The following is a 27,352-nucleotide window of genomic DNA, read 5'->3' on the forward strand; positions in this document are numbered from 1 at the left end:
ATGTGACCTAGAACTACAACTCTCCTGAACCCTACCTCTGTAAGGAAAGAAACAGGCAGGGGGTTTAGATCAAAATTGCCAATGTCCCCCACACCTATGGACATCTAATCTTTCACAAAGGTGACCAAATGGGGAAAGCAGTCTCTTCAACAAATGGTGTTGGAAAAAAATGGGGTGAAACATGCAGAAGAATGAAACCAAACCACTATATTTCACCAAATACAAAAGTAAATTTCAAGTGGGTCAAGGACATGGATGTTAGACCAGAAACTATCAAATAGTTAGAGGAAAATATTGGCAGAACTCTTTTCTGCATAAATTTTAAAGACATCTTCAATGAAACAAATCCAATTACAAAGAAGACTAAGACAAGCATAAACATCAAATTAAAAAGCTTCTGCACAGCTAAAGAAACTACTACCCCAACCAAGAGACCCCTCACAAAAATGGGGGGAAGACATGGACAGAATATTCACCAGTGAAGAGATCCAAAAGGCTGAGAAACACATGAAAAAATGCTCAAAGTCTCTGAATGTCAGAGAAATGCAACTAAAGATAACAATGAGATACAACTTCACTCCTGTGAGAATGTCATACATCAGAAAAGGTAACAGCAGCAAATGCTGGAGAGTTTCTGAGGTCAGAGGAACCATCCTGCACTACTGGTGGGAATGTCAATTGGTCTAGTCTCTGTGGAGAACAATCTGGAGAACTCTCAGAAGGCTGGAAATGGACCTACCCTATGACCCTGCAATTCCTCTCCTGGGGATATATCCTAAGGAACCCAACACACCCATCCAAAAAGATCTGTGTACACTTAAGTTCTTGGCAGCACAATTTGTAATAGCCAAAACCTGGAAGCAACCCAGGTGTCCAACAACAGATGTGTGGCTGAGTAGGTTGTGGTATATATACACAATGGAATACTACTCAGCTATTAAAAATGGTGACTTCACCGTTTTCAGCCGATCTTGGATGGACCTTGAAAAATTCATGTTAAGTGAAGTAAGTCTGAAACAGAAGGATGAGTATGGGATGATCTCACTCTCAAGCAGAAGTTGAAAAACAAGATCAAGGAGTCGGGCGGTAGCGCAGTGGGTTAAGCACAGGTGGTGCAAAGCACAAGGACCGGCCTAAGGATCCCGGTTCGAACCCCGGCTCCCCACCTGCAGGGGAGTCGCTTCACAGGCGGTGAAGCAGGTCTGCAGGTGTCTATTTTTCTCTCCTCCTCTCTGTCTTCCCCTCCTCTCTCCATTTCTCTCTGTCCTATCCAATAATGACAACAACAATAATAATAATAACTACAACAATAAAACAACAAGGGCAACAAAAGGGAATAAATAAATAAAATAAATATTTAAAAAAGAAAAAGAAAAACAAGATCAGAAAAGAAAACAGAGGACCTAGTGGGGGTTGTATTGTTATATGGAAAACTGGGAATGGTTATTCATGTACAAACTATTGTATTTACTGTGGAATGTAAAACATTAATTCCCCTATAAATAAATTAAAACAGAAAAAAAAAGAAAATGAAATAAAGGTACTACAAATAGAAAAAAAAAATGCCAATGTCCATTTCCAACAGAGAAACAACAGCAAAAATGAGAACTCCTACCTTCTGCACCACATACACAGTTTTTGTCCACACACCTACAGGGGGAGAAATGTTAGGGAAATATGACTGGTTGGCTCTGGAAGCCAATTCTATCAGGACAATGAGAGGTAAGAGCAAAAAAGCAATGCCACTCAGAAGTAGTTATTGGTTTAGGTGATACTTAGAATATATATTTGTGGACATAACATTCAACTCATATCTGGTAGAATCATTGCGTTACCTGTCAATGGAAGAAGTGAGGACACAAAACTCTGGTGGTGAGAACACTGTGGACTTTTATACCCTGGATACTTTATACTTTTAATATCAATATTAAATTACCAATAAAAATAAATTAATTAATTAAAAGGAGAGGGCCAAAGAGAGAATTCACCAGTTTGAGAGTGTGCCTTGACATGGATAAGACCCAGATTCCAGACCTGGAAGCACATGGCACCATAAAAAGAGAGGGAGCTCCAGAGCTGTACTATTTCTGAATAAACAAGTAGCCCATGAAAAGTAGAATTACATTTGTGCAAGGCAGTCCCTTGGGAAAGGAAAAATGTTGATAAAAGAAATGAAGGAATAGAATGGAACAATTCTTCCTAACAAGTTTTGCATATCACTTTCAATTTTTTAAAACCATGAATACCACACTGAATTACTTTCTTGGGTCAGGGTAGTCAATTATGTGAACAATCTGACATAGCAGAACAGACACCTTTCTCAGTAGAAATATTGGAATAATGGCCTTAATTCAAGCTGTGAAAAGAAAGCATTTCCCATTGTTGCATGCCACAATTAGATAAGAATTTTTCTCCTACCATCAGGGTTATTGCTGGGAATTGGTGCCAGCACTACAACCTATGGCTCTAGGCAGAGATTTTTTTTCTGTTGTCCTATGTGTCTGTTTGTAATTGAATACAACTGATATAAATTGAGAGGGAATGGGGCAGATAGAGAGGTAGAGAGAAAGGCAGACTCCTGAAGACCTGCCTGGCTTCTTGTTAAGTACCCCCTCCCCAATTCAGGTGGAGAGCAGAACTTGAAACTGGCTAGAAAGTGGGTTCTTTCCCATGGTAACTTACATGGCAAACTGGTGTACCCATCAAGATAAGTATTTTCATAGCATATAGAGTGCTTGGGTAGAAACAAATAAAAGGCTTTGGGTATAAGTAGATATGTTCTGATAACTTCATTTCTCTTAGTAGAATAATTTTATTTATTTCCTACAGAGCATGAGGGAAAGAAATGGGAAAGAAGCCAGCGGACCACTAATGAAGTTTCCCTCTTCACGTCTCTGTGTGGTGTGAGGGATTGAAACTCAGTAGCTGGGCATGAAACTCAAAAAAATTTTTAACAGGATCTTCATGGTGACACACAAAGTAGAAAGCACACATTCCACGTTCAATGGAGGAACAGTACTGTGGTGTTTCTTCTTCACTTTCCCTCCCTCCTCCCTTTTTGTCATATCTACCTAATATCTGTATCTATGTATAGTGGCAGCAAAGACTGGTGGCAAAATAAGTTTTTAAGAGAAATCAGAAGCAGTGAAATGAACATAACATAAAATGCATGTGTAAATTAAAATACAACTCTCTCAGGAGGAAAAAAGAATCAGATATGGCATATGTCATTTACCTGAGAAACTGTCATTTCTCCCTATTTCTCTCAATTTCTTTTCAGGCCAGAAAATTAAAAGAAGCAGTATCTTCAGACTGTGATGTAACTCCACAAGACAGGTCTCTTGGCTTGACAGCAACCACTACACCTACAGGGAATGTAAAACTGGGAATTGGTAAACAATGTCAGAACACCTAGGGATTACTGGAAAACAGTTTTGATATCTGGCACACCAGTTCTAGAATTAGTTAATACCAAAAGCTCCAGGTCCCTGATGTGCTGTATGATTTCCCTTTTGGGAGTCGGGTAGTAGTGCAACAGGTTAAGCACACATGGCGAGAAGCTCAAGGATCGCATAAATATCCCGTTTGAGCCCCTGGCTCCTCACTTGCATGGGAGTCACTTCACAGGAGGTGAAGAGGGTCTGCAGTTGTCTATCTTTCTCTCCACTTCTCTGTCTTCCCCTCCTCTCTCCATTTCTGTCTGTCCTATCCAACAACTAGGACATCAAGAACAACAATAATAACCAGAACAATAAAACAACAAGAGCAACAAGAGGGAATAAAGTAAATAAATATTTAAAAAAAAAGTAATGTGGACTTGGGACTTCTGAGAGGTGTGGCCTTGAAGTAACAGACACACAGACTGTCCCCCAAAACAACATTGATAGCTATTTAACTAAACAAATTTCATCCAACTACAGCTGATATATTCACAGAATATTGTAACCTTAGCTACCAAGCTAGAAATACTACTACAATTCCATTCTAACCTACTTGTGTAGACGACTTCAACAAAATAATCCAGAACCTCACCTCTCCAGAGTCCTATCCTGCTAACAAAAGATAGAAACAGACTGGAGGTATGGATCGACCTGCTGATGTCCATGACAAGTAGAGAAGCAATTACAGAAACCAAGGATCCTTCCTCTTACACCCATGACAAGAACTTTGGTTCATGCTCCCACTGCAAGAAAAAGATAGTGGAAGATGCTCTAGACACTCTGGACAAGAAATGCTTCTCACCAGGAATTTCTGTTCTCTGTGCCGTCACTGAAAGTGAAGCAGATCTGGAAAGCACCAGAGAAAGTCAGGCACTGTTGCACTAATCTGAGAGAGAGGGAAACAACAACAACAGAAAAGTACAATATTCATAAGTAGTAATAGGTGTAAACACAGTGACTTCTGAAAGAAGTGAAGGCAGGTCCATTGGAAAAAAAGGACATACATACACAAAATCAACCCTAATCTGTGACATAGAAGAACTACTGTACTCTCCTCAGAAGAGGACAGGGCCGCAGAACAGTGAGGGGAACAGTGTGGAATTATGCCACTATTAGGTTAAAGTCAGGAATAGGCGGTAGTTAAATTATGCCACTATTAAGTTAAAGTCAGAAAGGCGGTAGTTCAACAGTTTAAGCATAGGTGGCGCTGATTGCAAGGATCAGTGTCTTTCAATCTCTGTCTTCCCCTCCTCTCTCCACTTCTCTCTGTCATATCCAAAAAAAAAAAAAAAAAAAAAAAAGCAGCAATGGCAACAATAACAGCTACACAAGAGCAATAAAAATGGGAAAAATGGCCTCCAGGAACAGTGGATTAGTAGTGCAGGCACCTAGCCCCAAGGATAACACTGGTGGAAAAAAAAAAGTTTTAAGTCAATATTAACTCACTAAGGAAAAATAGAAAGAAAAAAAAAAAAAACCTATGGGATCAGAATTCCCCCTGAAATCCCAAATTAATATCTGCACATAATAAAAACAATTGCTATTATTATTTGTTTATAAATTTATTTTTATTTAAACAGCCTATATTCTCTGAAGCCTTCTGAACCAACTCCTGGATGGGAGGATTCTGCTTCCCTTGGAGTCCTTGCTTGATGGGCAGCTCTGTCTTCCCCTCACTGACTCCCTGTGCCATTGACAGGCCAGCAGAAGGCAGAGTCTGAGGCAGGGGATCGTCATGTGTGTCCCTGCCCTGCACGTTCTGGAAAAGCCACTTGTGACTCTGCACTGCCAGCTCCCCAGCTTTTCATTCTGTTGTACTTCTACAGAAATTCCCTTCCAGAATACCATGCTCTGAGAACTTTCTGTACCATCTCTCTGCTCTGTCACACCAACCAGTTTTTTCAGGGGTTGTCACTGATTCCTGCCACCTGATGCCAGGGCTCACAGCCTCTGGTACACCTCCCTTCCCATGTGCTCTGGATACACCAGGGACCAGTGCACCTACCCTTTACAGCTCTTCCTTCAATCTCGGCAGAGACGAACAGGGTGGGGAAGATGGAAGTAGGAAAAATAATATGAGAAAAGACTGGGGATCCCTGGGCCCCTCTCTCTTTGGGTCTGTGGAGAGTCATACCAATCTTACTTCTGCCTTTTCTGCCATGTTGCTCTGGATCTGGCCTCCAGGAACTCCTGGGCCTTCTGATTCTCCTCAAACACATGCCTGAGAAAGACATCAATTGTAGCAGTCCCTTATCGCCATCCCAGCCTCTCCCCTTCACTCCATGTTCTGGCACAACCACTGCTTCCTAAATAAGGAGGGACAGTGCCTCTCTGGCAGTCCTACAGACCAGGAACCCAAGCTGTGAGCAGAGAACATGACCCAGGTCCTCAGCTTTGACAGTACCAGCTTCTCTACTGTAGAGAGGGACTCACAGATGGGAGGGAACACTGACTCTCATGCGTGTGACCTTAGAATAGTCTCAGGAAGAGTCAGAGTATCTGGACCAGGCAAGAAAGATTATACACACCAAGGATGTGACAGAACTATGGGACCTGCTCTTCTTGGGTGAGGAGGCTTCATAGGAATCATGCTATACTTTTTTACCAGCTTTCTACAGATATTGGGAAAGTTTTGCAAAAATTCAAGCATATAGGGAGTCTGGCTATAGCCCAGCAGGTTAAGCACACATAGCGCAAAGTGCAAGAACCGGCCTAAGGATCCCGGTTCGAGCCCTTGGCAACCCACCTGCAGGGGAGTCGCTTCACAGGTGGTGAAGCAGTTCTGCAGGTGTCTACCTTTCTCACCCTCTCTCTGTCTTCCCCTTCTCTCTTCATTTCTCTCTGTCCTATCCAATTTTGATGATAACAATAATAACTATAACAAAAAAGGGAATAAGTTTTAAATTTTCAAGCATATTCCAAAGTAAAGGTAGCTCTACAGAAATGTGTCTGCACTTATTCCCTAGCTTTAATAATTGTCAACTCATAGCTGACCTTAAATGTTTTTTACTCACCCTCCACAAGCTGTTTCTTTTTCTTTTTTCCTTTTTTTTACAGCTCAGCTCTGCCTTTAAGCAGTTTTGTAAATTGAACCAAGGAGCGCAGAGCCTTAGGCATCTTAGGCATAAAGGTCATGTGCACAGCCATTGTGCTGTTTCACCAGCCCAGAATGAACTCTTTCATCCATTTTCTCATGCCTATCAATCAGAGGACTAGGATGGCTAGTATTTTCTCCATAACTATGTGGGAAGACAGGCCAACAGTAGGACACTTACTAGGTGAATCCCCATCACCACAGTGCCAGAGCCCATCCCCTCCACTGGAAGTTTCCCTGATCTTTATCACTCTGGGAGTATGGACCAAATATCTCTATGGGGTGCAGAAAGTGACAGGTCTGACTTATAGCTTCTCCAGTAGACATGGGCATTGATAAGTTGATCCATACCCTCAACCTGTTTCTATCTTTCACTGTTGGGGTAGAGCTCTGGGGGTTGGGGGGTTACAGGACACATTGGTGAGAAGGGGAAGACAGAGAGGGGGAGGGAAGGACACCTGCAGACCTTCTTCATGCCTGTGAAGCGACTCCCAAACGGGATCCTTGCACTGGTCCTTGCGCTTTGTGCCACGTGCGCTTAACCCGCTGCTTTACCCCCGACTCCCACCAGATAAGCTTCTTAGCTCCCTGCTAGATGGGCTCTTGATCCCAAACGGGGCTTCTCACCTTTTCCTTGGCTACAATAAAATTTCCCTTAGCCAGAACTTCACACTCTACTTGCCTCACTTCAGAGTTTCATTCTTTTAACATTTTGGTGCTAAAACCTGAGAGGAGGGAGTCAGGCTAGAGCAGCGGGTTAAGCACAAGGGGGGGGGGGCAAAGCACAAGGACGGGCATAAGGATCCCGGTTCGAACGCCGGCTCCCCACCTGCAGGGGAGTCGCTTCACAGGCGGTGAAGCAGGTCTGCAGGTGTCTATCTTTCTCTCCTCCTCTCTGTCTTCCCCTCCCTCTCTCCATTTCTCTCTGTTCTATCCAAAAACGACAACAACAATAATAACTACAACAATAAAACAACAAGGGCAACAAAAGGGAATAAATAAAAAAATTTAAAAAAATTAAAAAGAAAAACCTGAGAGGAGCTATAGAGGTGGCGCCATGGTAAAGCATTCGACTCTCAAGCATGAGTTCCCCGAGTTCAATCCCCGGCAGGAATAAAAAACAAAATGCAACAGCACTAGAGGTGCTTAACATACTCCAGGAACTTAAAACCTATCAGTAAAGAAAATAAAATTGGGGTGGTCCCGGAGTTGGCGCAGTGGATAAAGCACGGGATTCTCAACCATGAGGTCCTGAGTTCTCTCCTTGGCAGCACATGTAAAAGTGTGCTGTCTGGTTCTTTCTCCTATCTTTCTCATGAATAAATAAATTCTGGGGGGGAAAAAAAGAAAGAAAAAAGAAAGGAAAGAAAATTGGAGTGGTCTGGGAGGTGGTACAGTGTGGACTATCAAGCATGAGTTCAGTCTCCAGCAGCACATGTACCAGAGTGATGTCTGGTTCTTTTTCTCTCTCCTCCTACCCCTCTTATTAATAAATAAATCAAATATCTTTTTTAAAAAAAAAAGAAAGACGGGGGAGTCGGGCTGTAGCGCAGCAGGTTAAGCGCAGGTGGCGCTAAGCACAAGGACCGGCATAAGGATCCTGGTTCAAGCCCTGGCTCCCCACCTGCAGGGCTGTCGCTTCACAAGAGGTGAAACAGGTCTGCAGGTGTCTATCTTTCTCTCCCTCTCCCTGTCTTCCCCCTCCCCTCTCCATTTCTCTCTGTCCTATCCAACAACAATGACAACAATAATAACTACAACAATAAAACAACAAGGGCAACAAAAGGGAATAAATAAATAAAAATAAATATTTAAAAAAAAAAAAAAAGAAAGATGGGAAAGAATTTCTTAGTATAGGTTCCAAGCAGTGGCACAGCTGGTCAACTGCACACTCTACAGTGTACAAGGCTCTGGGTTCAAGCCTCTGGTCCCCACCAGCAGGGGGAAAGCTTCACAAGGGGTAAAGCAGGGCTGCAGGAATCTGTCTCTTTCCTTGTCTCTTCCCCCCTCCCCCTCTTAATTTCTCTGTCTCTATCCAATAATAAGTAAATAAAAATTTAAAAATGCCAGTAAACCACTAAAACATTCAGATAACATTTTTGAAGAAAAAAAAAGAATTTCTTAGTATATATTTGCAGTAGCATATATAGAAATTAATGGCAACTGCTTGTACCAGTCTCCTTTAAGCCACCTGTAAATCCTAACCCTAACCCACCTCTCCTCCTGGTGTTTGTATAAGCGCTGGCAGATTTTTTTTTATGTTTATTTATTTATTTATCCCCTTTTTGTAGAAAAGGCATGCCAGAAATAAAAACTCTGTTTTCCAGTAACCTCCAGGTCTTGTGACTTTGTTGGGCCATTCCCAGTTTTACCCAGTTTACTGAAAGCTTTGCCCCAAAGGAAGGAGAGCAATTAGTGCTCTACTGGGCACGGCTGGAGGCTACAGGGTGCGCACAGAGCGGCTGAATTCTCCACCTAACTATCTTGCCCCCGGGGTCAGCAAGTACTTCCTTGCTCCTTCAGCCGGGGTTAAGAACATGAGTTTAGACCACAAGACTCAGTCAAGTATGGAAGCATATTAGGGTGGCGCTTAGGGAAATACTCCTCTGGAAGAAGGTCATTATCAACCACTCCCCCTGCACCCTGTAGGTAGCCTGCAAGAAAGGCCAGCTATGCAAAGCTGCCTGCATCCTGCCCTGGCATTCATTTCTCTTTCCAGCTGAATGCTAATGCTACTGAGAGCAAGAGCTCCCCATATTGAGAGTTCCTCCATCTGAGGGACTTGTTTCTTTTCAAGTAAAAGAATGTAAAAGTTAGGAAAGAAGCTAACCTCTCTCCCAGGAACACCCGCGGGCAACTGGCTTTTTAAATACCTAGCCCGCAAGAGTGATGATGATGCAAATTAATGTTAATGTGACGGTTTAAATTAGAATGTTCCCATTCATTCTGCTTCTGTTTACCTGCTTTGCTGAGATAAAGACTGGTGCCATAGAGATTAGAATGTGCTGTTTAGGTAAAGATTAGGGTAGAATGGGAGTCCGGCGGTAGGTAGTGCAGCGGGTTAAGCACAGGTGGCACGAAGCACAAGGGCCTACGAAGTACCTGTTTGGAGGCCCCGGTTCCCCACCTGCAGGAAGTCGCTTCACAAGCTGTGAAGCAGGTCAGTAGGTGTCTTTCTATCCCCCTTTCTGTCTTTGCCTCCTCCATTTCTCTCTGTCCTATCCAACAATGACGACATCAATAACTACAACAAGAATAAAAAATAAGAGCAACGAAAGGAAAAATGAAAAAATAAATATTAAAAAAAAGATTAGAACAGAATCTACCCTTTGGTCAAGGTAAAGATTAGAATGTAATGCGCATCTGTTTTCCCTTGAGGCATCCTGCTTTCCTAACGCCCACCCCTGGAGATTATAAATGGGGAGGGGGGTCGTCTCAGAGTAGCCTAGGGCTCCTAGCTAGGGATCTGTCCCAGCTCGTGAACCCACAGCGCTGTGTTCCCCTGTATGTGTGTCTTGTGTGTTAGTCTGAATAAAACATCGTCACCAGCTGTCTGTGTCAGTCTCAGTCTGTAATCGGGCTCGGTCAGCAGGGACATAACACTATAAAATGCAGTTGAGGTTGCAGGGTAGATCATACATTATGCTATCATGCAAAAAGACTCTAATGCCTGAGGCCCCAATTCCTCTAGAAATAAAAAAAAAAATGAGGGGGGGTAGCGGAACCGGTTGAGTGCACATGACGCAAAGCCCAAGAACCTGGGTAAGGATCCCAGTTCGAGCCCCCGGCTCCCCAACTACAGGAGTGGAGAGGTCACTTCACAGGTGGTGAAGCAGGTCTGCAGGTGTCTATCTTTGTCTCCCCCTTTCCGTCTTCTCCTCCTCCCTCCATTTCTCTCTGTCCAATCTAACAACAACAACAATGGCAACCATAACAGTAACAACAACAAGGGTAACAAAATGGGGAAAATGGCCTCCAGGAACAGTGGATGTATAGAGTAGGCACTGAGCCCCAGCAATAACCCAGGAGGAAAAACAAAGAGAGAAAAGAAAAAAGAATGTCCACACCTGAAGGCAATGGCTGAAGTTAATCCCCTTTTGGAATTCCACTTCACCATGCCCTGAACCCACTGCAAAGGTTAGAAAGCCAGGTAATTCAAGACACCCACTCCTATGCTTGGCCAAGAGGGGTCCAGCCCAGGTGCAATGTGGAGATGGCAGGACAGGGGATGGGGAAGCCCTGGCCACGTGGCTGCTTCCCACAGCCTTCTAGCAGGTCTGAAGCACAACTCTTCCAATCTTGGCCCCAAATAACCCACACTCACCATGGGCTTTCCAGACTCTGGGCTCACTGAAGATTTTTCTCTAAATCCAAACCACAGAAACGTGAGAGCTACACCAAGAAATAAAGTGATGATGATCTCAGGAGCAGAAAGACTAGCGGGACTTCCTCCTCCCACCATCAGCAGCCCAGATTGGACAGAGAGCTGAACACTTCAATGTCTTAAATCATAATTGGATGGAGAGTCGGGCGGCAGCAGCGTGTTAAGCGCATGCGCAAAGCTCCGAGAGGAGCATAAAGATCCCGCTTGGAGCCGCCGGCTCCCCACCTGCAGAGGAGTCGCTTCACGCTTCACAGGCGGTGAAGCAGATCTGTAGGTGTCTGTCTGTCTTCACCTCTGTCTTCCCCTTCTCCGTCCATTTCTTTCTGTCCTATCCAACAACAACATCAATAACAACAACAATAATAACTGCAACAATAAAAAAAAAACAAGGGCAACAAAAGGGAACAAATAAATATTAAAATATAATTAAAAAAATTAAAAACATACTAAAATAACAAAACAGTGGTCAGGGAGGTGGCATAGTGGCTAAGGCACTGGACTCTCAAGCATGAGGTCCTGAGTTCAATGCCCAGCCGCACATGTACCAGAGTGATGTCTGGTTCTTTGTCTCTCTCTCCCTCTCCTTCTATCGTTCTCATTAATAAATAAATAAAATCTTTAAAAAAAACATAATTGGATGAATCGAATCGCTTGCTACACAGACCTCCCTTCCTGATTGGATAATACTCAGATCTACCAAAAACAGAAACATGCCTCCAAATCAACAGCCAATCAAAACCACAATTTTGAATGGCTTTTAGATAGTATCTATTTATTCAATAAAGATTCAAGTGCCTGCTACTTGTTAAGCACCACACAATGCTCTTGGGTTTTTGTTTTTTTTTTAATTTTTGCCTCCAGGGCTATTGCTGGGGCTCAAAAACTACAAAGCCACTGCTCCTGGAGGCAATTTTTCCCTTTTTTTGCCCCTGTTGTTTATCGTTGTTATTGTTGGATAGGACAGAGAGAAATCAAGAGAGGGAAAGACAGAGAGAGAGAGAGAGAAAGACTGAAAGAGAGAGAGGAAGATAGACACCTCCAGATCTACTTCACAGGCGGAGAGGGGTTGTTAAACTGGGATCATTGCACTGGTCCTTGAACTTTGTGCCATGTGCGCTTAACCCGCTGTGCTACCGCCCAGGCCCTGCTATGGGGATCTTAAGCTCTGGCCCAAGCAAGGATCCTAACCCATCTCCTAAGCAGTGCTGGAGGAGCTGCCCATAGCAGTTTAGCGGGTGGGTTCTTAGTTTGCCACAAGGCCCAGAGAAACCGTCATTGCTCATTCCAGTTTCCAAAGATTTTGATCTTTCAGGATTCTTCCAGTTCTCAAATAATTGTTTTTGCTATGATTTCAACGTAACTGCTCAAGCTTCTTTTTTAAAATTACCTTTACATTTATTTATTGGATAGAGAGCCAGAAATCAAGAGGAAAGGTTAAGAGGGAAGGAGGGGGGCAGGGGTAGATAACACAATGGTTATGCAAAGAGACTCTCATGCCTGAGGCTCCAGAGTCCCAGGTTCAATCCCCTGCATCAACATAAGCCAGAGATTCGTAGTGCTCTGGTGTTTCTCTCTGTGTCTATCTCTCGCTGCATCTCGCTCAGAAATAAAATCCTTAAAAAAAATAAATAAAAGAGAGAGAGACCTGCCACACTACTTTCCCTCTAGGTGAGGACAGGGACTTGAACCCTGGTCCTTATGCACTGTAACGTGTGCGCTCAACCAGGTGCACCACCAGCCGGCCCCCTACTCATGCTTCTTTATATAAATTACTTCATTGTTTTAAAATAATAAACCTGATTTTTTAAAATTTGGCACAACTATGGGATCCCATTGGGACCATTGTTACATTAAGTTGTATGTGAGGCAGTAATAACATTTCCCGTGTGTGTAATATTCTAGCTGGTCTATTTTGTGTGTGTAATATTCTTCTTGTCTAAGTCATGAAAATAGACTTTTTAAACTTCAGTTTTGAATTCTAAAAATAGTTAAGTTAGTGGTCCAAGAGGTGGTGTAGTGGGGACAGTGTTGGACTCTCAAGCGTGAGGTCCCAAGGCCAATCCCTGGCATCACATGTACCAGAGTGATGTCTGTCTCTTTCTCTCTCCTCCTATCTTTCTCACTAGTAAATAAATAAAATCTTTAGTAAAGAAAGAAAGACAGAAAAATAGTTAAATGTGTCCAGGTACAAAACAACAGGTGCCTGAACTAACTCACAGAAAAGGACACAGCACACACAAATCAGTATGGATTCTGAAACGCTAAACTCCAGGTTAGTGGGTAGAGAATGTTAGGCAGAGAAGGTAGAGAATGTTACGGTTTACATAGGATTTCTGTCTGTTTCTGCACAAGAGAAGGAAATGGCAGGGACTTAAGTACACACCTGAGGTGGACTTTTCCACTCTTTATTTTTTAATGTAGTTTTTTTCAAGATGGTTTCTTTCTTTCTTTATTTTTTTTTTAAATATGTGTACTTTAATGAGAAGGATAAGAGGAAAGAAGGAAAGAACCAGATACCACTTTGGTATATGTGCTGCCAGGGATTAGTACTCAGGGCATCATTCTTGAGTGTCACTCTACTGACTGTTTCTATTCAGAAACTGATGTGAATATAAGCTGTAAGAAACACTGTGTGGTCCAGGAGGTGGCGCAGTGGCAATAAGGCACTAGGCTCTCAAGCATGAGGTCCTGAGTTTGATCCCAGTAGCACATGTACCAGAGTTATGGCTGCTTCTTTCTCTCAACATATCTTTCTCATGAATAAATAAGTTCTAAAAAGAAAGAAAGAAAGAAAGAAATGAAGAAAGAAATACTGTTTTATTTTCTGAAGAAATTTACAGTTGCCAGTTACATGTTCCATTTCTCAGTGCAGATTTGATGCTACCCAGTTATCAACCAGAAGCTGTGAAATAGAATGAGCAAGTGGTGGCTTAAAAAACATCAATATCTGGGAATTAGGTGGTAGCACAGGAGTTAAGCACACGTGGCACAAAGTGCAAGGACCAGCATAAGGATCCCGATTCGAGCCTTTGGCTCCCCACCTGCAGGGGAGTTGCTTCACAGGCAGTGAAGCAGGTCTGCAGGTGTCTTTCTCTCCCCCCCTCTCTTCCTCTCCTTTCTCCATTTCTCTCTGTCCTATCCAACAATGACAACATCAGTAATCACAACAATAATAACTACAGTAATAAAATAAGGGCAACTAAATAAATATATATATCAATACCTAATCAGCAATACATTACAAGATTTGAAAATGGAAATTATGGTCTTATTGCCTACAAAAAAGTCTGTACACTCAGGAAACAATGGTTAGAAGGAAAAGAAAAGTCACTGCAGTACAAATGGGATGAACATGTGCAAGTGGCAATTCAACGTGCCTCACAAAATGTGCAATGGTGGCCAAAGTGTTAGTGCCCTGGTGAGTCCTAAATTCCTATGCAGTGTGACTCAGTTAAAAGAGCCTAGAGTTCCTAACTGGAAATATCCCCTCCAATTAGACTACACACTTCTCAGGGCCTCCTTCTTGAGAGTCCAAGCTTTAGCCACTGCACTGCCTCCTGGACCACAAGCAGGGTTTTTTTTGTGTTTTATTTTCAAGGCAGTGGTAATCATCCTATATTATGTGAATTTTAGATGGTTAACAACAAGTTTACTTTTGTAGAGATTTTTTTTAAGGGAAGGATAATTTTAGGAATAAACATACATCTGTGGTTCTGGAGGTGTCGCAGTGGATAAAGCATTGGAGTCTCAAGCATGAGGTCCTCAATTTAATCCCTGTCAGCACATGTACCAGAGTGATGTCTGGTTCTTTCTCTCTCCTATCATTTCTCATGAATAAATAAATAAAATCTTTTTAAAAGGAGAAGGAAATATACATCTGTAACAGGTCAAAATCCTTGTTGAAGTGAGCAAATATCACAAAATTGCAGTCTTTTTTTTTTTTTTTTTGCCTCCAGGATTATTGCTGGTGCTCAGTCGCTGCACCACAAATACACTGCTTCTGGAGGATATTTTTTCCTTTTTTGTTCCTTATTCTAGTTGTTGTTGTTATTCCTGTCATCATTGTTGTTTAAGACAGAGAGAAATCGAGAGAGGAAGGCAAGACAGAGGGGGAGAGAAAGACACCTGCAGACCTGCTTCACTGCTTGTGATGCCACCCCCTTGCAGGTGGGGATGGAGGAGGGGGTTTGAATCAGAATCCTCACCCACTCCTTGCGTTTTACGCCATGTGTACTTAATCTGCTTTGCTACCACCTGGCCCCTTAAATTGCACAATCTTAAAACATTGACATGTTTGTGGAAGAATGTAGCAGAAGTGAGGCAAGACAGAGAGGGAGAGAAAGAGACACCTGCAGATCAATGCTTGATTAAAAACCAAAATTCAAGGGTGCTATATAAACTTCCTTAAGAAGATTTTAGTATTGTGGTCCTAAAAGTTAAAAATCACGAATGAAAATTTCTAGAAAGTCAGAGAAAATAACAGAAATCAGATAAGCCAGAGCTGAGCAGTGCTCTGGTGTTTCTTTCTTTCTGTGTCTGTCTCTGTCTGCATCTAAATAAAATAAATAAATATTGGAGACTTCTGTAGGCGGGGCTATGAGCAGCAGCAGATCTGTTTCTCTCCTCTCCTCTCCTCTCCTAGATCAACTAGGAATACCAAAGGAGACCACCTGGGTCTGAAACAAGACAGGACTAGAATGACTACAGGAACCCACCAAATCACCGCCACCAGGTTCCAGATGCTACCGTGATGCCAGCTGGACTTCCCTGGACGGACAACCCACTAATGTGTCCTGGAGCCCCAATTCCTCAGAGCCCTACCCCACTAGGGAAAGAGACAGGCTGGGAGTATAGATTGACCTGTCAATGCCCATGTTCAGTGGGGGAGCAATTACAGAAGCCAGTCCTTCCACCTTCTGCACCCCATAATGATCCTGGGTCCATACTCCCAGAGGGTTAAAGAATAGGAAATCTGGGAGTCGGGTGGTAGCACAGCGGGTTAAGTGCACATGGCGCAAAGCACAGTGACCAGAGTAAGGATCAGGGTTTCCAGCCTCTGGCTCCCCACCTCTAGGGGAGTGCTTCACAAGAGGTGAAGCAGTCTGTAGGTGTCTTTCTCTCCAGGTATCTGTCTTCCTCTCCTCTCTCCATTTCTCTCTGTCCTATCTAACATTGATTACATGAATAACAACAACAATGGCAACAAAAGGTAATAAAGAAAGAAAGAATAGGAAATCTATCAGAGGAGGAAATGGGATACGGAGCTCTGGTGGTGGGAATTGTACCCCTCTTATCCTATGGTCTTGTCAGTGTTTCCATTTTACAAATAAATAAAATTTTAAAATTATGTGTGCATTGAAAAAAAAAAACCACATTGCAGTTTTCAATCAATTTCCATTATCAATTCAAGTAATTCCTTTTGAACATCTATAGGGCTATTTTTGATATTTGCTTTTATTTAATTTTACGTTGTATTTGATGCAGCATTGCTTTTTTTTTTTTCCCCAGAGCACTGTTCAGCTCTGGCTTATGGTGGTGCGGGAGATTGAACCTGGGACTTTAGAGACTCAGGCATGAGAGCCTGTTTGCATAACCATTATGCTATCTACCACCACCCACATTGCTTTTTTTTTTTTAAGTGACTATTTTACTTAAAGAGGTTGCAGCACCCCAAAATCTCACCCGGTATAGTATTAGACATATAGCAAGAGATCACATTTGATGACATGACATTCCCATAGAACGTCCCGATTTTAGTAAGACATTATCAAGTAACACTCCAATTTAGGAAATGTATATAAAAAAATAACAGAAATCAGAGAGAGAAAGAATATAGTAATTGGGAGTCATGTGGTAGCACAGCGGGTTAAGCACACGTGGTTAAGCACACATGTCATGAAGTACAAGGACCAGCTTAAGGATTTCGGTACCAGCCCCTGGCTCCCCACCTTCAGGGAGTCCTTCACAGGCGGTGAAGCAGGTCTGCAGGAGTCTATCTTTCTCTCCCCCTCTTGTCTTCCCCTCCTCTCTCCATTTCTTTTTGTCCTATCTAACAACAATGACATCAATAACAATAATAACTAGAACAACAATAAAAAACAAGGGTAACAAAAGGGAAAAAATTATATATATATATATATATATATATATATATATATATATATAGTAATTGGTGCCAAAACTTCAGAAGAAAGTAATTGCAGAAAAAACAGAAGCCAAAAGTTGAAGTGGTGAGTAGGAAGACAGGTAGAGGAAGTCATCCATCTGTTAAAAAAAAAAAAAAAAAAAAAGGGAGTCAGGAGGTAGTGCAGCAGGTTAAGAGCACGTGGCGCAAAGCACAAGGACCGGCATAAGGATTCCGGTTGTAGCCCCCAGATCCCCACCTGCACAGGGGGGGTCGCTTCACAGGCGGTAAAGCAGGTCTGAGGTTTCAATCTTTCTCTTCCCCTCTCTGTTTTTTCCTCCTCTCGCTATTTCTCTGTGTCCTATCCAACAACGATGACAGCAATAACAACAATGATAAACAGCAAAGGCAACAAGAGGGAAAATAAATAAATACATATTTAAAAAATTTTTTATAAAGATAGAAAAAGGAAAAAGGACTGAAGATAATAGTGGTCTGGGAGATAATGAAGTGGACAAAGCATTGGATTCTCAAGCATGAAGTTCCAAGTTCAATCCCTAGCAGCACATGTACCAGAGAGACTTCTGGTTATTTCTCTCTCTCTCTCTCTTCTCCTATATTTCTCATAAAATAAATAAATAACATTTATTTATTTATAAAAAGAACTAAAGATAAGAGTGACAAGACACAGGACAATATCACTAACGAGAAATAGTATTTGCATCATAGGGATACCAGAAGTAGATGAAATGTAAAGAATTTTTACTTGAGGCAATATTTACTAGAAATTTTCCAGAATAGAAGGACATTTAGATCCTAGAAGCTCATATGAGTTTCAAGAAAAACAAATCTAGGTGGCCAGGCATTGGCACACCCAGTTAAGCACACCAAATACTATTTGCAAGGATCCGCACAAGAACACTGGCTGGAGCCACTGCTCCCCACCTTCAGCAGGGTGAAGCAGGTCTGCAGTTCTCTCTCCCTCCCCCTCTCTATCTTCCCCTCCTCTCTCGATTTCTCTCTGTCCTACTGAATAATAATAATAGTAATAAATTACAATCAGGAAAGGTGGATGTGTAGTGCCAGCACAAAGGTCCAGTGGTATCCTGCAGGGAAAGAAAAAGAAAAAGAAATCTAGACCTAAGTTCAGCAAGGTATGAAAACAATCAAAGAGATGGCAAAGTTCAATGATAAAGATACAACATTAAGCGGTCGAATCAGGGGGTCTGGCAGTAGAGCAGCAGGTTAAGTGCACATGGCGCAAACAACAAGGACCGGCTGCCCATTTGCAGGGGAGTCGCTTCACAAGTGGTGAAGCAGGTCTGCAGGTGTCTATCTTTCTCTCCCCCTCTCTGTCTTCCCCTCCTCTCTCTATTTCTCTCTGTCTTATCTAACAATAATGACAGCAATAACAACACTAATAATAACCACGACAACGATAAAACAAGTAGGGCAACAAAAGGGTGAAAAAATAGCCTCCTGGAGTAGTGGATTCCTGGTGCAGGCACCAAGCCCCACAATAATCCTGGAGGGAAAAAGGGGGGGGGGAAATCAGTGGTCCACCCTGTCAAGAGCACATAATACCAAGTACAGGGACCTGCCCCTTGCAAAGTTCCATTTCTCAAGTGGTGGAGCAGGTCTGCAGGTGTCTGTCTTTATCTCCCTCTCTCTATCTCCCCATTTCCTCTCAATTTATCTCTGTCCTAACAAAAATTAGAAAGAGCTCCAGCGGGAGTCGGGCTGTAGCACCGTGAGGTTAAGCGCAGGTGGCGCAAAGTGCAAAGCACCGGCGGAAGGATCCAGGTTCGAGGCCCCGGCTCCCCACCTGCAGGGGAGTTGCTTCACAGGCGGTGAAGCAGGTCTGCAGGTGTCTTTCTCTCCTCCTCTCTGTCTTCCCCTCCTCTCTCCATTTCTCTCTGTCCTATCCAACAACGACAACAACAATAATAACTACAGCAATAAAACAACAAGGGCAACAAAAGGGAATAAATAAATAAAATAAATATTTAAAAAATTTAAAAAAAGAAGGGCAGAAGCAAAACTTTGATGTAATGTTTAGAAAGATAAATTAGAATATACTACCCACTCCCCCCCCAAAAAAAAACACAGTCAAAAGGCAATCTAAAATAACTATAATGAAAGAGTGATAAGACTATAGAAGAATGACACTTGCATTATAGAGGTGTCAGAAGCTGAAGACAGAGTGAAAGGAATAGCCTAACTTAAAGAATATCAAGAAGTGCCCTGGTGGTGGTGAACCTGGTTGAGTGCACATATTACAATTTAAAGGACCCAGATTCAAATCCCCAGTCCTAAGGGGAGAAGCTTTGCAAATGGTGAAGCAGTGTTTCTGGCATTTCTCTGTCTCACTCCCACTATCTCAATCCAATAAATAAATAAATAAATAAATGTAGCATAATGGTTACGAAAAGAGACCCTAATGCCTAAGGTGCCAAACTCCCAAGTTCAATTGCCAACACCACCATAAAGCAGAACTGAGCAATGCTCTGGTAAAAATAAATAAGTAGGGAGTCTGGCGGGAGTGCAGCGGTTAAGCTCAGGTGGGGCAAAGCACAAGCACTGGCCTAAGGATCCTGGTTCAATCCTCTCCCTCCCCTCCCCACCTGCAGGGGGGTCGCTTCACAAGCAGTGAAGGAGGTCTACAAATGTCTCTTTTTCTCTCCTTCTCTCTATCTCCCCCTCCTCTCTCCATTTCTCTCTGTCCTGTCCAACAATGAAGACATCAAAAACAGCAACAGTAATAACTACAAGGGCTAAAACAAAGGGAAAATAAATAAATATTCATAAATAAATGAAATATTTAGAATAGTATAAACCAAATAATTTCTAAATTTGAAGGAAAAATATGCTCAGATTGAAGAGACTCAAAAGAGCTCCAAGAAAAAATAAACCCAGACTTGAGTTCATCTGACTTTGAGGAGAGAAAGAAGGATTCACGTTATTTAAAGAAAAGCAAGACTTACATAAAAGAAAATTCCCATGAGACTATCATCATCAGCTGCCTCTATGAAGGTTAAACAGATTGGCAGGACACATTTAAAGTTTTGGAAGGAAAAGAAATCTAAGACATGCACATAATAGAGAGTCCGGTAGGAGCACAGCGGGTTAAGCGCATGTGGCACAAAGTGCAAAGACCGATATAAGGATCCTGGTTCCAGCCCCTGGCTCCCAACCTGCAGGGGAATTGCCTCACAGGCTGTGAAGCAGGTCTGCAGGTGTCTGTCTTTCTCTCCTCCCTCTCTGTGTTCCCCTCCTCTCTCCATTTCTCTCTGCCCTATCTAACAACAATGACATCAGTAACAACAACAATCATAACTACAAAAACAAGGGCAAGAAGAAGGGAAAATATATAAATATAAAAAAATAATAATAAAAGACATACACATAATACCCTGTCTAATTTATTTATTATTCAGTTTGGAGCTTTTCAGACAAGCAATAGTTAAAGAGATTCACTACCACAACACTAGTCACACCTGAAATAATTAACATTTATATAGTGAGGAAAACTGAATTTTCTCTATAAAACAAAAAAAAGAATAAGAAAAAGTAAGTCTTTGTTCTTAGACTGCAACCTGGGATATCAAGAGGGATTGTGAGGAGGAAGTGGATTCGAGAGAAAAGACATACTAGTAGAATCTTTCTTTTTTTTCCTCCAGAATTATTGCTGGGGCTTCAGTGTCAGCACTATGGATCCACTGCTCATGTTCTGTTTGGTAGAGAAATTGAGAAGGAAGGGGAGATACAGAGGGAGAGAAAGTGGGGACTCAAAAATATATAAATGTTTTGCAACTACAACTACTTATCACTTCTAATTGTGTAACTGAACCTAGCCTGGCAAGCAAAACATCAATACAGCACCACAAAATCCGACTAGCATGTGGTGGCACACATAGTTCTTACTGAGTGCAAGGATCTGGGTTTGAGTCCCCACTCTCTCTCCCTCTATATCTCTTTCATTGATCTTTTGTATGGTTTTCTTATTCTCAATGTTACTTATTTCTGCCCTAACTTTAGTGATTTCTGTCCTTCTGGTTTCTTTAGGGTTCCTTTGTTCTTCTTCTTCTAGGTCTTTAAGATGTGCAATCAGGCTGTTTATTTGTGCTTTTTCTTGTTTCCTAATGTGTGCTCGTATTGCTGTGAACTTCCCTATCAGTACTGCCTTAGCTGTGCCCCAAATATTTTGATAGCTTGTGTCTTCATTTTCTTTTTTTTTTTCTTCTTTTTTTTTTTAATTTTTTTTTTTTTACAAGTCTCAGGTGTTTTTTTTTTTTCTTTTTTTTTTTTAATTAAAGAAAGGATTAATTAACAAAACCATAGGGTAGGAGGGGTACAACTCCACACAATTCCCACCGCCCAATCTCCATATCCCACCCCCTCCCCCGATAGCTTTCCCATTCTCTATCCCTCTGGGAGCATGGACCCAGGGTCACTGAGGGTTGCAGAAGGTAGAAGGTCTGGCTTCTGTAATTGCTTCCTCGCTGAACATGGGCGTTGACTGGTCGGTCCATACTCCCAGTCTGCCTCTCTCTTTCCCTAGTAGGATGGGTCTCTGGGGAAGCTGAGCTCCAGGACACATTGGTGGTGTCTTCAATCCAGGGAAGTCTGGCCGGCATCCTGATGACACCTGGAACCTGGAGACTGAAAAGAGAGTTAACATACAAAGCCAAACAAATTGTTGAGCAATCATGGACCCAAAGCTTGGAAAAGTGGAGAGGAAGTATTAGGGAGGTACTCACTGCAAACTCTAGTATACTTCTGCTTTCTTACTTTGGTGCCATACTCCAAACTCAGTCAATTTCTGCTTTGTGTTTCTACTTCTTTTTTTTTTTTTTTTACATGCATAACATTCCCCAGATTCACATTTAGCAATACAACCCCCACTATTTCATTCATCATTTTTCATGGACCTGTATTCTCCCCACCCACCCACCCACCCCAGAGTCTTTTACTTTGGTGTAATACTCCAATTCCATTACAGGTTCGACTTGTGTTTTCTTTTCTAATCTTGTTTTTCAACTTCGGCCTGAGAGTGAGATCATCCCATATTCATCCTTCTGTTTCTGACTTATTTCACTCAACATGATTTTTTCAAGGTCCAGCCAAGATCGGCTGAAAACGGTGAAGTCACCATTTTTTACAGCTGAGTAGTATTCCATTGTGTATATAGACCACAACTTGCTCAGCCACTCATCTGTTGTTAAACTCCTGGGTTGCTTCCAGGTTTTGGCTATGACAAATTGTGCTGCTAAGAACATATGTGTACACAGGTCTTTTTGGATGGATGTGTTGGGCTCGTTAGGATATATTCCCCAGGAGAGGAATTGCAGGGTCATAGGGTAGGTCCATTACTAGCCTTCTGAGAGTTCTCCAGACTGTTCTCCACAGAGGTTGGACCAATTGACATTCCCACCAGCAGTGTAGGAGAGTTCCTTTGACTCCACAACCTCTCCAGCATTTGCTGCTGTTACCTTTTCTGATGTATGACATTCTCACAGGAGTGAAGTGGTATCTTGTTGTTGTCTTTATTTGCATTTCTCTGACAATCAGAGACTTGGAGCATTTTTTCATGTGTTTCTTGGCCTTTTGGATCTCTTCTGTGGTGAATATTCTGTCCATGTCCTCCCCCCATTTTTGGATGGGGTTATTTGTTGTTGGCAAGCTCTTTATATATGTTGGTTATTAAACTCTTATCTGATGTATGACATGTAAAGATTTTCTCCCATTCTGTGAGGGGTCTCTTGATTTGGGTAGTGGTTTCTTTTGCTGTGAGGAAGCTTTTTAATTTGATGTAGTCCCATAGGTTTATACTTGCCTTAGTCTTGTTTGTAACTGGATTTGTTTCATTGAAGATGTCTTTAAAATTTATGTGGAAAAGAGTTCTGCCAATATTTTCCTCTAAGTATCTGATAGTTTCTGGTCTAACATCCAAGTCCTTGATCCACTTGGAATTGACTTTTGTATTTGGTGAAATACAGTGATTCAGTTTCACTCTTCTGCATGTTTCAACCCATTGTTTCCAACACCATTTGTTGAAGAGACTCTGCTTTCCCCATGTAATAGTCTGGGCCCCTTTGTCAAAGATTAGATGTCCATAGGTGTGGGGCCTCATTTCTGGGCTCTCAATTCTATTCCACTGGTCAGTGTGTCATGTTCCAGTTTTGATGACAATGGCCCTATAATACTGTTTGAAATCTGGGAGTGTAATGCCTCCGGTTCTGTTCTTTTTTCACAAGATTTTTTTGGCAATTCTAGGTCTTTTCTGGTTCCAGATAAACATTTGTAGCATTTGTTCTATTCTCCTAAAAAATGTACTTGGGATCTTGATGGGGATAGCACTAAATTTGTAGATGGCTCTGGGTAATATATTCATTTTGATTATGTTAATTCTTCCAACCCATGAACATGGAATATCTTTCCACTTCTTTGTGTCTTTTTCAATTTTCTTGAGTAGTGACTCATAATTTTCAGTATACAAGTCTTTCACTTCTTTGGCTAGGTTTACTCCTAGATATTTTATTGTTTTTTGTTGCTATAGTAAAAGGAATTGATTTCTGGATTTCAATTTCTTCTAACTCAGTGTTTGCATAGAGGAATGCCACTGACTTTTGAATGTTAATTTTATAGCCTGACACCTTACTGTATTGCCTGATGATTTCCAAAAGCTTCTTTCTGGATTCCTTAGGTTTTTCCATGTATACTATCATGTCATCTGCAAATAAGGAGAGTTTGACTTCTTCTCTTCCAATCTGTATCCCTTTAATTCCTTGCTCCTGCCTGATTGCTATAGCAAGAACTTCCAACACTATGTTGAATAGTAATGGTGATAGTGGGCATCCCTGTCTAGTACCTGATCTGAGTGGAAATGCTTCCAGTTTTTCACCATTAAGTATGATGTTGGCTGTAGGTTTGCTATATATAGACTCCACTATCTTCAGGAATTTTCCATTTATTCCCATTTTTTGTAGTGTTTTGATCATAAAGGGATGTTGTATTTTTTCAAAGGCTTTCTCTGCATCTATTGATATGACCATGTGGTTTTTGGTCTTGCTTTTGTTGATGTGGTAGATCACATTGATTTATTTACATATATTAAACCAACCTTGCATGCCTGGGATAAACCCCACTTGGTCACGATGAACAATCTTTTTTTGATATACTGCTGTATCCGGTTGGCTAGAATTTTGTTCAATATTTTTGCATCTATGTTCATCAGAGATATTGGTCTGTAGTTTTCTTTTTTGGTTGTGTCCCTGTCTGCTTTTGGTATCAGGGTGATGTTGGCTTCATAGAAGCTGGCAGGGAGTATTCCAGTGTCTTCAATCTTCTGGAAGACTTTTAAAAGTAGAGGTATTAGTTCTTCTTTGAAGGTTTTGTAGAATTCATTTGTAAAACCATCTGGTCCAGGACTTTTTATTTTTGGAGAGATTTTTGATAACTGTTTCAATTTCATTAGCTGTGATGGGCCTGTTCATGTTATCCACTTCCTCTTGACTTAGTTTTGGAAGTTGGTAGGTATCTAGGAAATCGTCCATTTCTTCCAGGTTCTGTAGCTTGATGGCATATAGTTGTGTTTTCTTTTCTAATCTTGTTTTTCAACTTCGGCCTGAGAGTGAGATCATCCCATATTCATCCTTCTGTTTCTGACTTATTTCACTCTTGTTGCCCTGTTCTGATACTGTTTTAGCTTGTTCAACTATTTGTGTTCTTAGCTCAGCGATTTCAGCTTTCAGCTCTTTAATAACCATGAGATAATTAGTATTTTCTTCCAGAGTCTCATTTGTTGTTCCTAGATTTCTGATTACAATTTTTTCAAGTTCTTTACTCACTCCTGTTATTATTTCCTTAGGTAATGTTTGGGTGTTGAACTCGTTATTTTGTGCTTCACCCTCTGGAGGACTTTTAGCTGGACTCTTGTCCTGGTTTGATTCTCCAATATTTCTTCTTGTTGTTTTAGCCATTTTATATATTATGTTATGAGTTCCCTTTATCAGTACTTTTCAAATTACTGATCACTATTCCCTGGATTGACTTGTGTCTAAGTAAGTTAATTAAAGGGTTCACAGTGGTGGAAGTTAACAGTTGTTTCAATAGTATTTGTTGTTAAAATTTCGGAGGCTCTTGCTGGCCGAGCTAGCTTCACTGGCGGGTAACAGAGACGCGGAGACAACGGCTGGGCAGGGAAGCTGTATTTCTTTATTCAGGAACAACGATTCACAAACTAAGACAAACTAATCACCAAACAGAACTCGGCTGTCTCTTTGCGGTGGCGCAAGCACTCTTTCTTTTACTCTCGAACTCAGGAACCCTCTCCCTTTCTCTCGAACTCAGGAACTCTCGAACTCTCGTACTCTAGAACTCTGGAACTCTTACTGGGGCACCCTCTGGCCCTCCCTCTCTTCCTCTCGAACTCAGGAACTCAGGAACTCTCGGACTCAGGAACCCTCTCTCGGGGTCCCTTGGGGCGGGGCCAAGCAGGCCCGTGAAATTAACAGGACTGATCCAATTCTCTTGGCGGGGGAGGGCTAGAACAAACCAATGTAAAGCATACGACAAGTATTTTAATCCCTGAGTTGGAGCTCAGTGGTTTAAAAGCCTCTTTTTTTTTTTCCTTGTAGGCTATAGGAGCCTGAGGGCTTTTAAACTATTAATAGGCTTCTTAGCTTAATCACTGACTCCTGACCAAGAGATAAAGCAGGGTGTGGCAGAGATAATACAGTGGTTATGCAAAGAGACTTTCACATCCCCTCAGCTATGCCACCAAGGTATTGGTCTTCTCCTGAGTTTCCTGGTTAGATCTCTGTCCCCTGGTGTCCCTCCCTGTCGCTGCTCCAGATCCTGAGGGCAGTAGCAATGGAGACTCAGAGTTGCACTTGGTGAGTCTCTGGGGAGTCCTCTCCTCCCTTAAGCTGTCCCCTTGTTGGTGGAGCAGACTGGAGGTGGTGTCTCAACTGATAAACTGCTGAACTGTTAGCAGTCACTTAATCTCTCCTTACGCTTCTCTCTCCTCTCTGTCACCAGCCACACGTGTTTGTACTCACCAGTGATTTACTGGGTTCCTGTGGTCATTCTAGTTCTGTCTTGTTTTGGTCCCCGGTGGTCTCCTTTGGTATTTCTAGTTGATCTGGGAGAAGAGAAGAGAGGAGAGAAAGGGATCTGCTGCTGCTCATAGCTCCGCCTCTATTTGCTTCTTTTTTAAAAAAGATATTTATGTATTTCCTTTTTGTTGCCTTTATTTTTTATTGTTGTAGTTATCATTTTTGTTATTGATGTCATCGTTGTTGGATAGAACAGAGAGAAATAGGAGAGAGATGGGGAAGACAAAGAGTGAGAGAAAGAGACACCTGCAGACCTGCTTCATCGCCTGTGAAACGACTCCCCTGCAGGTGGGGAGCGGGGGCTCAAACCGGGATCTTTATTCCGGTCCTTGCACTTTGTGCCATGTGCACTTAACCCACTATGCTACCACTAGACTCCCAAAAATCTATTTGCTTCTATATTAATCTCACAAGATATGTTAACCTTGCTAACTATGGCAACCACATTTAATGCTTACAAAATCAGTGCAGGCTAGGGGAGATAGCATAAGGGTTATGCAAAGAGACTTTGCTGTTTGAGGCTCCTAAGTCCCATGTTCAATCCTCTGCACCACTATAAGTCAAAGTTGAACAGTACTCTGGTTAGAAAAAAATTTTAAAAATACAGACCCATACTATATGAAGCTATTATCTCTCTGGGAGACAGTTTCACTGAGATTCATGAGAGATTATGACTGACACCTAGGCAGGGCAGCAGGTGGAAGGTAGCCTGTAGTGTGAGTATTGAAGGGCCCCTTCTATCCAGGTCAAAATGTAAGACAGACTGGGTGTCCTGCACACAGACACTAACAAAGCTATTATTATCAGTGAGATGTGGGCCCATTATCCATGATCCAAACAATAAGGTATCTAAGAAATAGTTTGTTTAGACTACCATCACCACAACTGTGAATATCATCAGAGGTCAAGTATTTTTTTTTTTTTAATTTAAGAAAGGATTAATTAACAAACCCATAGGGTAGGAGGAGTACAACTCCACACAATTCCCACCACCCAATCTCCATATCCCACCCCCTCCCCCAATAGCTTTCCCATTCTCTATCCCTCTGGGAGCATGGACCCAGTGTCATTGAGGGTTGCAGAAGGTAGAAGGTCTGGCTTCTGTAATTGCTTCCTCGCTGAACATGGGCGTTGACTGGTCGGTCCATGCTCCCAGTCTGAGAGGCCAAGTATTGACAGACATACCCTGCA

General features: G+C 42.0%; 2 protein-coding genes across 2 annotated transcripts in view; one reads left to right on the plus strand and one right to left on the minus strand.

Annotated features, from left to right (window-relative positions):
* LOC132535670 (zinc finger protein 14-like) overlaps positions 1-27,352 on the plus strand; it is a 357,812-nt gene that overhangs the window by 121,766 nt on the left and 208,694 nt on the right. The gene's annotated exons all lie outside the window — the stretch shown is intronic.
* Positions 1-27,352, minus strand: part of LOC103126965 (zinc finger protein 709-like) — a 58,436-nt gene that overhangs the window by 4,498 nt on the left and 26,586 nt on the right. The window contains exon 2 of the mRNA XM_060182164.1: positions 3,236-3,365. Within this exon, the coding sequence (XP_060038147.1) occupies positions 3,236-3,250 (15 nt within the window). The 5' untranslated portion in view covers positions 3,251-3,365. The remainder of the gene's footprint in view (positions 1-3,235; positions 3,366-27,352) is intronic.

The sequence above is a fragment of the Erinaceus europaeus genome, chromosome 23 (assembly GCF_950295315.1).
Source record: "Erinaceus europaeus chromosome 23, mEriEur2.1, whole genome shotgun sequence".
NCBI lineage: Eukaryota > Metazoa > Chordata > Mammalia > Eulipotyphla > Erinaceidae > Erinaceus > Erinaceus europaeus.